The sequence below is a fragment of the Bos indicus genome, chromosome 23 (genome assembly GCF_029378745.1).
Source record: "Bos indicus isolate NIAB-ARS_2022 breed Sahiwal x Tharparkar chromosome 23, NIAB-ARS_B.indTharparkar_mat_pri_1.0, whole genome shotgun sequence".
NCBI lineage: Eukaryota > Metazoa > Chordata > Mammalia > Artiodactyla > Bovidae > Bos > Bos indicus.
In genome coordinates, this window is record NC_091782.1 from 47,493,917 (window position 1) to 47,509,511 (window position 15,595).

Consider the following 15,595-nt stretch of genomic DNA (forward strand, 5'->3'; position numbering starts at 1 on the left):
CAATACCCACCTCTCCATTTTCCTCTCCCCACTAGGAGGGCAGGCTATGCAGGCAGGTGGCAATGAGCTGTCCTCTGGGGAAAACGTGGGCCAATTAAGGTAAAGACATGAATATACTTGCAGAAAGACTGTGCAGGGACACAAGGATGCTGGCCTCTATAATGGGGGGAGGATCTCAAGAGACACGCCTGGGGAGGAGCATGAGCGTGATGGAGAGCTGGCGAGACGCAGCAATCTGGAGTTTTGATCTGAAATGTTGCCATTTCTCTTCTTCATAGAGAAGGAAATGGCAACCTACTCCAGTGTTCTTGCCTGGAGAATTCCATGGACAGAAAAGCCTGGCAGGCTACATTCCACGGAGTCACAGAAAGTCGGACACTACTAGGTGAAAATATTATTATTATTTATTGTCTGAAATGTTAGGTGTAGAATAAAAGGACTAATAAATGAAGCTATAAATTGAATGGCGGGGGGGAGGAGGCCAAACTTTACAGGGCAAACCTTCCTATTCACTCACTCAACTGTTCGCTTCATCACTTATTCACTGAATATATATTTACGGCCTTCTTTTACAGACTGCATTGTATTTCCCCCAAATTCACATGTCGAAGTCCTAACCTCCAGCACGTCAGGATGGAACTGTGTTAGATGTAGGGCCCTTAAAGAGATAACTGAGTTAAATGAGGTCTAATGGATGGCCCTGATCCAGTAGGACTGGGGTCCTTATAAGAAGCGATTAGGACACAGACACACGCAGAGGGTAGGTCACGTGAGCACACGGGGCAAAGATGGCTGTCTGCAAGCCAAGGGGAGAGGCCCCAGGAAAAGTCAAAGCTACTGCCACTTCGAGCCTCCGACTTCCAGCACCCAGGACTGTAAGCGAAGAAATGTTGGTGGTTTAAACCACTCAGTCTGTGGTACTTTGTTATGCTCGCTCTCGTCAACAAATACGCACGCCTGCCATGTACCAGGCCAGAGTCTTAATGGTATATACACCAAGACTGATGAAAAGTCTTCTTCACAGCTACTTGTCTTCTAGTTCTTATCCATTGAGAGGGGCAATCTCTCTTGTTGCTGTCACCTGCCATCATACCGGAGCAAATACCTCCACGCCACCTGGAAACCCATTGGTGGAGGGAGCAGAGGCTGATGTGAGGGAGGGGGCTCCATGGAGAGAAGATGACATCACTTCTCATCCTGACCACTTGCTCCTCCTAACTGCTGCACCCTCAAAAGGGACAGAAAGAGGAAGGAAGAAGAAGAAGAGAACAGAAACTAGCAAGAGGAAAGTACCATTATAATTTGAGCCTAACTCTACATCTCCCTAGGTAATCAGAGGACAGAGAATGTCTTTCAGTTCAGCTCAGTTCAGTTCAGTCGCTCAGTCGTGTCCAACTCTTCGCGACCCCATGAATTGCAACACGCCAGGCCTCCCTGTCCATCACCAACTCCCGGAGTTCACCCAGACCCAGGTCCATCGAGTCAGTGATGCCATCCAGCCATCTCATCCTCTGTCGTCCCCTTCTCCTCCTGCCCCCAATCCCTTCCAGCATCTTAAACTTGGGACTCTCCTGGTGGTCCAGTGGTGAAGCATCTGCCTGCCAATGCAGGGGATACAGGTTCGATCCTTGGTGTGGGAACCAAGATCCCACTTGGTGCAGGGCAACAAAGCCTGTGCTCCACAAGAGAAGCCACCGCAACTAGAGAATAGCCCCTGCTCACCGCAACTAGAGAAAGCCCACGCACGGCAAGGAAGACTCGGTGCAGCCAAAAATAAATAAATATTTTAAAAAATGAATACTACCTAAAAAAAAAAACACATTAACTTTTCAAGGACTGTGCCTCTAGTTACTCTGTTTAATAATTCACAGGCTGTCTAAATGAACCAGCAGGTCTGTCTGTGAGAACCCCTGTATTCCACAGCTCCTTTCATGCCAACACCAACAAGCAGAGTGGCCTCAAAGTTTGAAAAGAATGCCTCACCGTGGCAGCCTCCGTGTTTATCTTCCATGTCAAGCCACTTCACAGCTCTGAGGTCACCAGCCCAGGATGCATTTGGCATGGAGCCAGGGACACCTGCAATGTTCATAAAGAAGAAAAAGCAGAAATAAGAGCCTGAGCTTCCAAGGCATGCTCATTTTCTCAGTATAGTTTCTTTCACATCAGATTTCTCATCATTGGTACAAATCCCCAAAGGCTTGTCGTGAGAACTGTTGGTAGTTACGAACCTAGACTTCCCTTGTAAAAAGAGTCTATTTTTCTTTTTTTTCATTTTTCATTTCTTACAAGCCTGCAAGAAATGCCATTGGATGAAACCACAGTGCAGATGGAAAAGCTGAGAATTTTCTGGTATCTCAATTGAATCTTAATTGAATTCACTTAAAAACTTCTTATTAGTGTATAGATAATTTACAATGTTGTGTTGGTTTTTCGTGTACAACAAAGTGAATCAGTTTACATACATATATATCCCTTCTTTTTTCAGACCCTTTCCCCATATAAATTATCACAGAATATTGAGTAGAGTTCCCTGTGATATACAGTAGATCCTTGTTGTTCGGGTTCTTATTAGTTATCTATTTTATATATAGTGGTGTGTATATGTTAATCCCAATCTCCCAATTTATCACTCCCCCCATGTTTCACCCTTTGATAACCATAAGCTTAATTTTGAGACCTGCGAGTCTGTTTCTATTTTGTAAATAAGTTCATTTGTATCATTTTTTAAATTAGGTTCCTCATGTAAGTGATATAATATGGCATTTGTCTTTCTCTGCCCAACGTATGCCACTTAATATAATCTCTAGGTCCATCCATGTTACTGCAAGTGGCATTATTTCATTCCTTTTTACGGCTGAGTAATATTCTACTACTAGTAATATTCTACTAGATACGGTAGCCATATCTACCAACCTAGACAGCATAATGAAAAGCAGAGACATTACTTTGCCAACAAAGGTCCGTCTAGTCAAGGCTATGGTTTTTCCAGTAGTCATGTATGGATGCAAGAGTTGGACTGTGAAGAAAGCTGAGCGCCGAAGAACTGATGCTTTTGAACTGTGGTCTTGGAGAAGACTCTTGAGAATCCCTTGGACTGCAAGGAGATCCAACCAGTCCAATCTGAAGGAGATCAGCCCTGGGATTTCTTTGGAAGGAATGATGCTAAAGCTGAAACTCCAGTACTTTGGCCACCTCAGGCGAAGAGTTGACTCATTGGAAAAGACTCTGATGCTGGGAGGGATTGGGGGCAGGAGGAGAAGGGGACGACAGAGGATGAGATGGCTGGATGGCATCACCGACTTGATGGACGTGAGTTTGAGTGAACTCTGGGAGATTGTGATGGACAGGGAGGCCTGGCGTGCTGCGATTCATGGGGTCGCAGAGTCGGACACGACTGAGCGACTGAACTGAACTGAACTGAATATTCTACTGCATATATTTGCCACAACTTGTTTATCCATTCCTCTGTCAATGCACATGTAGGTTGCTTCCATGTCTTGGCTATTGTAAATAGTACCATTATCCAAAATTTTTAGGACTTTCCGGATAACATCTATCTTACAGTAAAAGCTCAGGAAACTGGCCACTCTATGTCATCCTTAATGCTAATAAGTGACAGAGATTCCATTACTGGAAAAGGAGTACTGAATATGGGAATCAATGTAACTGCAACTAAATGAGGGCTCCTTTGTGTTATAAGAGCTCTAGCGATTCTCATCAGTGAGAAATGCAATGTGAATACCATGCAAATGACATTTGTACTCGAATTGCAAAACGTCTTTTCTTAAAAGATCTGGTAGTAGGAATAATGCCCCTGCCCCCAACATATCCTCAAACAAGTCTGCATCCTAATCCCTGGAACCTGACAATATGCTATGGCAAAGGGGAATTAAGGTTGCTTATCAACTGACCTTCAGCTAGGGAGATTATCCCAATTTATCCAAGGCCATTGTAAATACAAGGGCCTTTAACAGTGGAAGAGGGAGGTGGAGAGCTGGCTGGAGTGGTACAAGGTGAGGAGGAGGAAGGGGCTAGGGTATGTGGGTGGCCTGTAGAAACTGGAAAAGGCAAGGAGAGGGATCCAATCCAGCCCTACAGAGAGGAGCATAGCGCAGCCAACACCTTGACTTTGGTCTGGTGAGACAATGTCAGACTTCTGACCCACAGAACTATAAGAGGAGCCAAGTACATCATTTAAACCCCTAAGTCGGTGATCAACTATGACAATGGCAAATAGAAAACGAATACACAAACTAATGAGAACCAAATTACCCAAGATGATGGATATTTTTAATTAAAAAATTGGACAAGATCATGGATATTTTTAATTTAAAAACTGGACAAGATCAATATGTTGAGAAGTTTAATTGATTTAGGCACATAAAATTTTTTCCTCTTTAAAAACACTGATAAGGATCTTCCCTGGTGATCCGGTGGCTAATACTCCCTGTTCCCAGTGCAGGGGGAGCCGAGTTCGATCCCTGGCCAGGGAACTAGATCCCACGTGCCACAACTAGGAGTTTGGTGAAACTAAAAAGATTCCCATGGCTAAGACCTGGAGCAGTCAAATAAATAAAGAAATAAAATATTTTTTAAAAAACTGATGAAAACATGTGCATTTTCAGACAGTTAAAAAAAAAGCTCTGCTCTTTTGCTCTGATGTCACATAATAATTATATGAGGATTTAAATTAAGAATTGTACTAAGGTCTTCCAGCTAAAATTAAATTTTGCACAGTCTTTTCTGTAAATAGCATGAGTCTTCACCCCTACGGGCTCTCTATCAGAGATTCTTCTTTCCTTGCTGCCAAACTTAAAAACGTTGTTTGTAAATGTTAAGTACTCAATAAAAACTCTTTATTAAGTAATATGTCTTCCTATTATTTTAGTTTGCATTTAATACTTTAAAAGTTACTTTAGTCTTTGCCTATAAGAAAAGAGGCTTCTTTTATTCTTAGCACACATTTTTAAAAATTGCTTTTGTTTTGGCTGCACGCCAAGGCACGTGGGATCTTAGTTCCCTGATCAGGGATTGAACCCGCGCCCCCTGCATTGGAAGCACAGTATCTTAACCATTGAACCACCTGGTAAGTCCCAGAACAAATTTTAGAATAATTTAGAATAAAACTCGCCTTGGTTAAGTTGAGCAGTGGGTAGAGGCAGTCTGGAAAGCAAATAGGTAATCTGGTATATTTACTCATGTCAGCAAGGTCAGCTGATGTATGATTTTTATGTCTCTTTCAATTAAATAATTACAGCAGAAAGATGTGAATAAAACATTGTCTTGACGAAAAGTCGCTGGCCCTCCTTTAAAGGATTGCATTTTTAAAAGGACAAAATATTTCTCTTCCTCTTTCATTCTCATTAATTAATATTGAACATCACAAACTGACTCTTTATGCAGTATCTCGGGCCCCACCCAGACCTCCTGCACCAGAATGAGCATCTTCACAAGACCCCGGGAGGATCCCTGCGCACAGTCAAGCTTGGGTTACAAGCAACACGGCCAGGAACCCAGCTTCATTTCCTCCCCTCCAGAAGTCACCCCCTCAGCCTTCATCCAGTTTCAGGGGAGCTTCTCACTCTGCTCTTCTCACTCAAATTCTGCTCTCATGAAAGAATCTTGATACTTACATCTTTGTTCCCTCTGCAGGGAATACAATTGACCCTTGAAAAGCATGGGTTTGAACTGCAAGGGTCCTTTCCTAGGCAGATTTTTTTCAATAGTAGATACAACAATCCTAGGCAATAGGAGGTTGGTTGAATCCATGGATGTGGAACCTTGGATTCAAAGGAAACTTCAGAGCCCGAGAGCCTCGACTACTGAAGCCCCCCACCCCCGACCCCTCCGGCCTAGAGCCCGTGCTCTGCAACAAGGGAAGCCACCGCAATGAGAAGCCCGCACATCGCAACAGAAAGTAGTCCCTGCTCGCCGCAACTAGAGAAAAAGCCCATGCGCAGCGACAAACACCCGGTGCAACCAAAAACTAAAATTACTTAATTAATAATTTTTTAAAAATATTTGGAGACCCCAAAGCTACTGATCCTGTTACTTGTGCCAACAGCCAGTTTCCCCTTTTACTACCCTAAAGACATCTCTACATCTCTTTCCGATTTTTCCCCCAGAGACTGACCTTAGGTTGAACCCCCCAGTGGAACAGATACTGGCCTAGGGAGCTGCGAAGTAAATTCTTACCGCAGAACTAGCTGTGTATTCTTGGCCATCACGCAATGGCCCCAGACTTACTTTTCGAGTGAAGTAGGTAGATAAGATCAGAGGTTTTCAACCCTTTAGGCTGCAAGCCACTGGAAAACAATTTCACTGTCTCTCTCTCTCTCACCCACACAAAAGTTTCACAAAATATTTAGTGTTGTAGCAGTACACTTGTCTGCTATTTTCTAGTTTCAGTTCAGTTCAGTTCAGTCGCTCAGTCGTGTCCGACTCTTTGCGACCCCATGAATCGCAGCACACCAGGCCTCCCTGTCCATCACCAACTCCCAGAGTTCACTCAAACTCACGTCCATCGAGTCGGTGATGCCATCCAGCCATCTCATCCTCTGTCGTCCCCTTCTCCTCCTGCCCCCAATCCCTCCCAGCATCAGAGTCTTTTCCAATGAGTCAACTCTTCGCATGAGGTGGCCAAAGTATTGGAGTTTCAGCTTTAGCATCATTCCTTCCAAAGAACATCCAGGGCTGATCTTCTTTGGTTGGATGGACTGGTTGGATCTCCTTGCAGTCCAAGGGACTCTCAAGAGTCTTCTCTAAGACCACAGTTCAAAAGCATCAATTCTCTAATGTTAAAAATTTTCATTTAAGACCTACTAAAATGATCCACTAATGGGATGTACTACTGTATCCCATTATACATATTATATACACTGTTACTATATATTTTAAAATACTGGACTATATTGTGTTATGATTGTTGCTATTATGATTATTGTTTGGCAGGAGGGGAGTTATGGGGTATGTGGGTAAAAGTCTGCCTCAATTCACAGGTATCCTAGGTAGCATCTATTTTGCAGTATTTCTAGGACAGGGCAAAAAAGACACTAATATTATCAGAGAAAACATTTTAAACTATAAAACACAATTCTCTCATTTGCTCTTCATAGGCTTATTTAAACAAAAGATTTGAGATCAACTTTACGGACTAAGCAGGAATGTTTTTCTTGGGGCTTAGCCTCTATTAGACAAACAACCGCATTTGTTGAATAAATGAATGTGTTTCTTTGAAACACAAGCTTTATTTATATTGACCTGACTTTTCTCCTTATTGTTCTTACATGGCAAGAGGGTTCCTTGTTTTGGGAGACATATACATGATAACAAATTCCAGCAATTGTTTAATATTTAAGCTCAGATACATAATTTTTAGCTTATTAAATAAGCAAGAATTTTGGTTTTCAATGTCAAAAGTAATGCTAGGGTCAGTGTATTGAAAGAGGTTTTCTCACGGCTTCACAGTGGTGCTGGAAATTGGCACAACTCTGGAAAGTCAACTTAGAAAAGTAGGGAAAATCACTGTTGTTATTCAGTCCCTAAGTTGTGTCTGACTCTTGCGCCCACCGGGCTACTCTCTGTCCATGGAATTTTCCAGGCAAGAGTACTGGCATGGGTTACCATTTCCTCCTCCAGAGGACTCTTCTCCATGCAGGGATCGAACCCATGTCTCCTGTGTCTCCTGTGTTGCAGGCAAATTCTTCACCACCGAGCCATCGGTGGGATTTACCTCCTGCAGCAAATCCTAGTCTGTGCTATTTACAGACTTGGGTGACCTTGAACAATTACCAAGTCTCTTTCAGACGTCATGTGCTAATCTTCAAAATTTCAGAGAGTTTGTGTTACCTAAGATAAGGTGTGTATTGTGTTCAGCACAGTGCCTCGCAGGCTTAACTAAATAAATGGTTAAAACATAATCGTTTCTATTCAAGCCAGGAGGACAGAGTAGCTGTGGAAGAGAATGCTTTTTTGTACTATAACCTAAAGCAAGTTTCTCAGTGGCACTTTGGATGATTCTCTGTCTGGCCTCTGCACACTAGATGCCAGTGCCCTCTCTACCTGCTCCCCCGAACCCTAAGTTGTGACCCCAGTGTTTACAGATAATGCCAAATGTGGGCTTCCCAGGTGGCACTAGTGGTAAAGAATCAGCTTGCCAAAGTAGGAGACGGGAGTTCTATCCCTGGGTTGGGAAGATCCCCTGGAGGAGGCAATGGCAATTCATGCTAGTATTCTTGCCTGGAGAATCCGATGGACAGAGGAGCCTGGTGGGCTACAGTCCATGGGGTCACAAAGAGTTGTACACAACTGAGCACAATGAATACAATGCCAAATGTCCACTGGGAGGATAAATTGCCCCTGGATGAGAACATGGAATTGTACCTTATTAATAAAACCACGTGGGCTTCCCTGGTAGCTCAGGTGGTAAAGAATCCACCTGTAATGCAGGAGACCCCGGTTCAATTCCTGGGTTGGGAAGATCCCCTGGAGAAGGGATAGGCTACCCACTCCAGTATTCTGGCCTGGAGAATTCGTAGAGTCACACAACTGAGTGACTTTCACTTTTCACAATAAAACCATGTATAAATACTGAATTGGCCAAAAAGTTCATTTGGGTTCCATAAGCTCTTACTGAAAAACCCAAATGAACTTTTTGGGCAACCCAGTATTTGAATATGAAATGTGCAAATTTGTGTTTACAAAACTTCCTTTAATGTTACATTGCTTTTATATTTTAAAAAGGTTTATTTACAAGCATCCGAGTCTGATTTGCTTCACTGATTTAGTAATTGTGCTTATGAAATTCAACCAAAGAAAAAATGGTGTTCATTGCTGGTTAACTTAAACAATTAAAAAAATGGAAAATTACCTGATAGTTGGGAAACATACATTAAGTACCTTGTAGCCTTTTCCCCCTCATTGTTAACTGGGGTTATTTTGAGAAATAAAATGGTATATTTGTTTTTGCCTTCCAATGGTTCATTAATCCCTCAATTTTTAAAAAAATTTTTAATTGGAGGATAATTGCTTTACAATGTTGTGTTGGTTTAACATATGTAACTTACGGAATGATCCTCTTGGTTTCATGGGGATTTTTTTTGGAGTTCTGTGATCCCTGAGATGATGACCTCTCTACATATCACCTCTGACAACTGCCAACAAAAAGACTCTTCTTTGGTTTTAAGAGGAAAAAATAATACAAGGAAAGGAGGAAACTAAAATTTTATAGAGGAAGGGATTTTAGAAATTTTCATGCTTTAATATTTTAATATGTTCCCATCATTGCCAAGCTGTGTAAACAAGAACCCACAATATTGAAGTGAATTGCCCAGGAGTGTGGACGTGCTAAAATCCTTGTTGATTTTGTTTTCAGGATAACTTATTCTCTCATTCAAACAGTTTACTTGTGGGGCTCCTGTGTTCCAGAGGAGATGCTGGGGACAAAGCCACAAATGAGATGTTCTTGGAGCTTTTGACCCAGAGTATCCAGAAGGGTTTATATTTATTTTATTTAAAAAAAAAATATTTACTTAGTTTTGCTTGCACTGGGTCTCTGTTGACAGGCAAGGACTTTCTCTAGTTATGGCGAGTAGAAGCTACTCTTTCGTTGTGATGGCTTCTCTTATTGCAGAGTACAGGCTTGAGAGCACCGGTTCATCAGTTGTGGCTCACGGGTCAGTTACCCTGCGGCACGTGGGATCCTCCAGGACCAGAGATGGAACTGGTATCCGTCGCGTTGCAAGGCAAATTCTTAACTGCTGGACCACCAGGGAAGCCTGGGTTTATATTTACTGATACTGATACTTTGGCCTAGCATATCCAGAAAGGTTTAAATGTACTGATTTTTTTATACTTTATTTTTTGAGGTTGATTTACAATGATTCAGTTATATATATGTATGAAAGTGAAAGTGAAAGTCGCTCAGTCGTGTCTAACTCTTTGCGACCCCACGGACTGTATAGTCTGTGGAATTCTCCAGGCCAGAAAACTGGAGTGGGTAGCTGTTCCCTTCTCCAGGGAATCTTCCGAACCCAGAGATCGAACCCAAGTCTCCCACATTGCAGGAGGATTCTTTACCAGCTGAGCCACGAATACTGGAAGCCCAAGAATACTGGAGTGGGTAGCCCATCTGTTCTCCAGCGGATCTTCCCGACCCAGGAATCAATTTTCTTTTCTAGATCCTTTTCCCTTATGGGTTGTATTGATATTTTTATTAGCAGACCAGATTCCTCTAGTCAAGAGTGTTTCCTGAACAATCTTCCAGTGACGAACAGGAAAGGTTAGTGCAGTGTTTTTTAGAAGCAGACAATCTTGGGCAACCCCAGAGAACAGTTCAGGTTTCAGTGCATTCATGACCTCAAGACTGACCTTGATCCCCTGACCCTTTGCTTCCATTGTTCTCTATCATCTTTGAAAGTGAAAAGTGAAAGTGAAGTGGCTCAGTCGTGTCTGACTCTTTGTGACCCCATGGACTGTAGCCTACCAGGCTCCTCCCTCCATGGGATTCTCCAGGCAAGAGTACTGGAGTGGGGTGCCATTTCCTTCTCCAGGGGATCTTCCTGACCCAGGGATCGAACCCAGGTCTCCCGCACTCCAGGCAGACGCTTTAACCTCTGAGCCACAAGGGCTTTAGCTCTCGTCAAACACCCCTGTTAATATTACGGCAGATTTCTCTGTGGCAGTGAAGGCCTGCCTCTCACAACTTTCAGACAACTTTTCCTTCTTCTCTTCACTAAAACCAAGACAGCCTTCAATATCCTCCACTCATGATGACCCCTGAGCCACTCACTTGTCCCTTGCCTAGAAAGCGACTCCACAGTCATTGTCTGGAGGTAAAAACAGCACAAGGGTGTAAGGAGAGGCCAGAAGGGAACCGTTCCCAAGGCTGCTCCACAAGTATGCCAAGAGGGAACGAAGAGAATTTTTAGAAATCACACTTTAAGAATGATTTCTCTTCGACAGAGTATTGCTTCCAGGGGCGCAGAGTTCAGAGTTTCTGAACTCCAGCTCTCCAAGAATAAACTTGGATAAATAACTAGTCTTTCAGCATCTCCTCTCTGTATTTTCTTTTGAAGAGTTTGATCTGTGTGGGTATTTGTTGTACTTTTTAATATGTCAAAGAGAAAGAAGTTTCCTTTTATCTGATTGGCTTGACTTTAGTGCAGAATTATGCTAATTCAATGGAGAAAAGAAAGAAATGCTGAAATGAAGAGCCACTGGATTAGATGTGTATGGACTCTTCTGTGGCGTATTTCTCTAGTTCTATTTAAGGAACCCTCTCCCTTCAGGATCTCAGAGCTCAAGCAGCTGAAAGATGATCACTCTTTTTCCTTTGTGTTATACCTGTCCTCAAGGTACTCTGTTTTCTTGAGAGCATGCAGGTTTGTGAGTAAAGTAGGAAATGATCAGCAAATTCATTCCGATGATGTTTCATGAAAGTTCGAGATTGAATGGCCACATGGAAAGGGGTGGAGTTTTTTGTTGAACGTCTCATGAAAGCACCTAGGAGACAAACCTTGAACTATAGGGTGCCCATGTTGGCTGACAAACTATTCACTCAGAGTGATAAGAGCATCCTTTGGGGGAGCTGGGTCAAGCAAGGTGGACTTCTGACATGAACAAGAGGGAAGTACTCTCAAGTGAGACTTTTATCAGGTGTCCCAGAAATACCAGAACATCTAAACAAACATCAGAACGCTGTCTTTGATAGATCTACCCTCAGACAGGTGGCTCACACAGGAAAGAAACCATCTGCAATGCGGGAGACCCGGGTTCGGTCCCTGGGTTCGGAAGATCCCCTGGAGGAGGGCATGGCAACCCACTCCAGTATTCTTCCCTGGAGAATCCCACGGACAGAGGAGCCTGGCAGGCTATAGTCCATGGGCTCACAAAGAATTGGACACGACTGAACATAGCACAGCACAGCACCCTCAGACACGTGCCCAAATAACTAGCAAATACTCTGTACACCGTTGAGTGAGGGGAAGGAAAGAAGGAAGATGAGGAAGAAAGAAAAGAATTTGATGTTTCCAAACTTCAGAATATATCAAAACTTTCCAGAGTGCTTAAAATAAAACTAAAGTCTTCTATTTCCCAGAGTTTCTGTTTTCTTTTCCTAAATTGAAGTACAATTGCCATATAACATTATACTAGTTTCGGGTGTACAATATATTGACTCGATACTTGTATATATCGCAAAATGATCACCACCATAAGTCCAGAACTGGTTTTCAGGTGAGCCCCTGACTGATTTCTCATCTACCAGCAGTTCTTCAAGCCTTACCTGGCTTTTCAGAGCATCATTTTCCTGGCTAGCACTGCCCACTCACCAAGACTATTTTAATTGCCCATAAACCAGCCTTTCGGCCTCCAGTCTGCCCACTTTGTCGGCCATACCAGCAAATGGCTCTTTATATAATTAGCGTTGACCTTGTGGCCTTCCTGGCTGGGGTATGTGGGATTACTTTGAACCCCCTGCCCTGCGTCTGCTTCTTCTAGTGCTTTGTGGTGCCTGCCCCCCACCTCACCCTCGGACAAATGACAAATTCAGGCTTGCCGTCGTCCCAGATCCCTCCCACGGGTGCCCATTGCCCTTAGAATTCTGACTCCTCGCCCCGTATCTCATTTTACGTTGCTACTTCTGCTCCTCAGGACCCAGTTCAAAGTGACCTCTTGCCACAAACACATGAATGTAAATCGGCGCTTTTTTCTTTTGCTCCATGCTGTCACGAATCAACTGCCCCAGCTAGCGCCTCAGAACCGTGACCCTGGCCAGGTCCAGCGGTTTGCTGCTCTAGGTCACATTCGGGCCAGGAAGACACCAGTGTGTTGAGCATGGCACAAGAGGATCTTTGCAGTCATGTCTACAGACTCTATGCAGCAGACGGGTAGCCCAGAAACCATATCTGATTGGGAGACCTGTTTGGTTTGACCCCCACTGAAGGCGAGTGGGACACCGCAAAAAAGGAAAGTTCCCACGACAGTCTGGACTGCCAAGACTCCACTGTCCACAAGTCACGAGAGTGTTATCTAACCTGGAGCTCTCCACCTACCCTGCTCCCCCACTGTGTTTCACCAGCTCACCCTGTCTGCCTGGCCCCTTGGACGTGGAGTTTGCGACACTGAGTTTCCAGGCCTCCCCTTTCATCACTGTCCACGACATCACCTTTCAACACTGCCCACGTCTCCTGTCATCACCATCCATACACACCCAGCTGTCCTACCAGGCTTTCGGGAATTCCCAAATTGGCCTTCCATTTTCACGTCATTCTCTGTACCTTGGCTTATGCAAATATCTAATAAAAGACAACAAGCTCAAAATAATTCATGGGGCTGTAAAGTACAGCACGATGACTGTAGTTATTAACACTGCAGTGCCTATTTGGAAGTTGCTAGGAGAGAATCTTGAAAGTTCTCATCTTAAGGAAAGAAAAATTTGTAACTATGGTGGTGGGGACAGATGTTAACAAGACATTGTGATCATCATTTCTCAGTATGTACAAATCTTGTATCATTATCTTATACATTTGAAACTGTTATATGTCAGTTATGTATCAATTAAAAAAAAAGAAGCTCATGCTTGCTAGAAACTAAAGTTAGTAAAATTTAAATCTTAAGATAGCCTCTCTTAAGAAAATAATTTTTTCATAGACTTTTTGTTTAGAGCAGCTATAGATTCACAGCAAAAGACTGAGTAGAAGGTACCTGGATTTCCTATATATTCCCTATATATTCCTATATATATATTTCCTATATATTCCCTGCTGCTCTCATCATTTTATATGGAGCTGGCAAAGATTTAGAAAGTGATAAGACCTAGTGGTATTGAAAAGACCCTGATGCTGGGAAAGACTGAGGTCAGGAGGAGAAGGGGACAACACAGGATGAGGTGGTTGGATGGCATCACCGACTCGATGGACATGAGTTTGAGTAGGCTCTGGGAGTTGGCGATGGACAGGGAGGCCTGTTGTGCTGCAGCCCATGGGGTCGCAAAGAGTCGGACACGACTGAGTGACTAAACTGAACTGAACTGAATAGCTGGTGGTGGAGAAGGTGTAGGGAAATGAGAGTCTCAGACTTGCCAATGGGAGTGCAGTTGGACCAGTTTTGGGGAGAGCAATATGACACTTTCTATCAAAACCCTTAAAACACCTGCATACAGACTTCCCTGGTGATCCAGTGGTTGGGAGTCTGCCTGCCAATGCAGCAGACATGAGTTCAATCTCTGGTCCAGGAAGATTCCACACACCAAGGAGCAGCTGAGCCCACGCGCCAAACTCCTAAAACCCGTGCACCTAGAGCCTGTGCTCCACAACAGAAGCCGCTGCAATGAGAAACCCAAGCACCACCACAGGAGAAAGCCCTGGGTCAGCAACGAAGACCCAGAAGAGACAAAAATTAATTAATTAATACAAAAAACAAATAAACCCTTGCATATACTCTGACTCAGTTCGTGTACTGCAATTTGTCCTAAAGAAGTTCTTTCTAGATTCTTATTTGAGAGGCAATGTAATATAGCAGTTACAAGGAAAGGCTCTCAAACAATATTGCCTGGGTTCAAGTCCCTGCCGGACCGATTATTAATTGTGGGACCTCTGATAGATCACCTAACCTCTCTGTTCTTTGGTTTCTCTGACTCTAAAGGAGTGTCAAAACAGTTCCTACAGAGTCTGGATAGGAGGAAGTTTGGGGGGAAATGGATCCATGTATATGTATGGCTGAATCCCTTCAATGTTCCCCTGAAGCTACCACAGCATTGTTAACGGGCTATATCCCAATCCAAAATAAAAACTTTGGGAAAAAAAAATTCCCTACACCTCATGGAGTTGTTGTGAAGTGTGTAATATACTTAAAACACCCTGAATGGTACTTGGGACTTAATTACTGCTGAGATTCAGTCACCGTTAATGACCAATTTTATTAATAAAACAATGTATTACTGATAATACCTCCTAAAAACCCCTAATTGGAAGTTTTGCTAAATAAATGATATTGCATTCACATGATGGCATATTACTGAGCTATTATAAATTATGGTGAAGAATTCTTCAGGACACAGAAAAACTAGGACATACTATTAAATGAGGGGAGCCAATTATAAAAACACATAAAATAGATGTTTTTATATGAAAACAAATACTGAAAGAAATGTGCTAAAATAGTATCTCTGAATATTTCTGTTGATGATTTTTATTTTAGTCTTTGTAATTTTCTGGATTTTCCTAATTTCTAAATTTCCTAATTTCTAAACTGTTTTAGAAATTCCTTAATTACCATTAAATTTCTTTTGTAATGCAAGTTAAAGGTACTTTCCCAAAATTAACTAGAAAAATAATTTTTTTCTGGACTGTGCCACAACACGTGGAATCTTAGTTCCCCAATCAGGGATCAAACCCTCTGCTCCCACCTCAAGTGGAAGTGCAGAGTCTTAACTACTGGACTGCCTGGGAAGCCCCCTCAAAAAGAATTTTTTAAAAAAGATCCTAGTAAATATCTTGCTTTATCAAGTACTTTCACTAAAAAAGGGATGCATTTTAATTTGTTATGGTCAATTGCCAAAAATGGGCACAAATTCATTCCATTGCTATATACATGC

At 42.8% G+C, this 15,595-nt stretch overlaps 1 protein-coding gene and 1 long non-coding RNA gene across 7 annotated transcripts in view; one reads left to right on the forward strand and one right to left on the reverse strand.

Annotated features, from left to right (window-relative positions):
- Positions 1-7,919, forward strand: part of LOC109577253 (uncharacterized) — a 36,515-nt gene extending 28,596 nt beyond the window's left edge. The window contains exons 6-7 of one of the 2 annotated variants that reach the window (XR_011563507.1): positions 279-385; positions 576-7,919. This is a non-coding gene — a long non-coding RNA (uncharacterized lncRNA). Of the gene's footprint in view, positions 1-278 lie in introns of both variants that reach the window. The other variant, XR_002183508.2, reaches the window with a different exon arrangement.
- The window catches only part of GCNT2 (glucosaminyl (N-acetyl) transferase 2 (I blood group)), a 119,598-nt gene that overhangs the window by 7,414 nt on the left and 96,589 nt on the right, over positions 1-15,595 (reverse strand). For all 5 annotated transcript variants that reach the window (XM_070778420.1, XM_019986052.2, XM_019986050.2 and 2 more), the window contains one exon: positions 1,984-2,076. In XM_070778420.1, the coding sequence (XP_070634521.1) occupies positions 1,984-2,076 (93 nt within the window). The remainder of the gene's footprint in view (positions 1-1,983; positions 2,077-15,595) is intronic.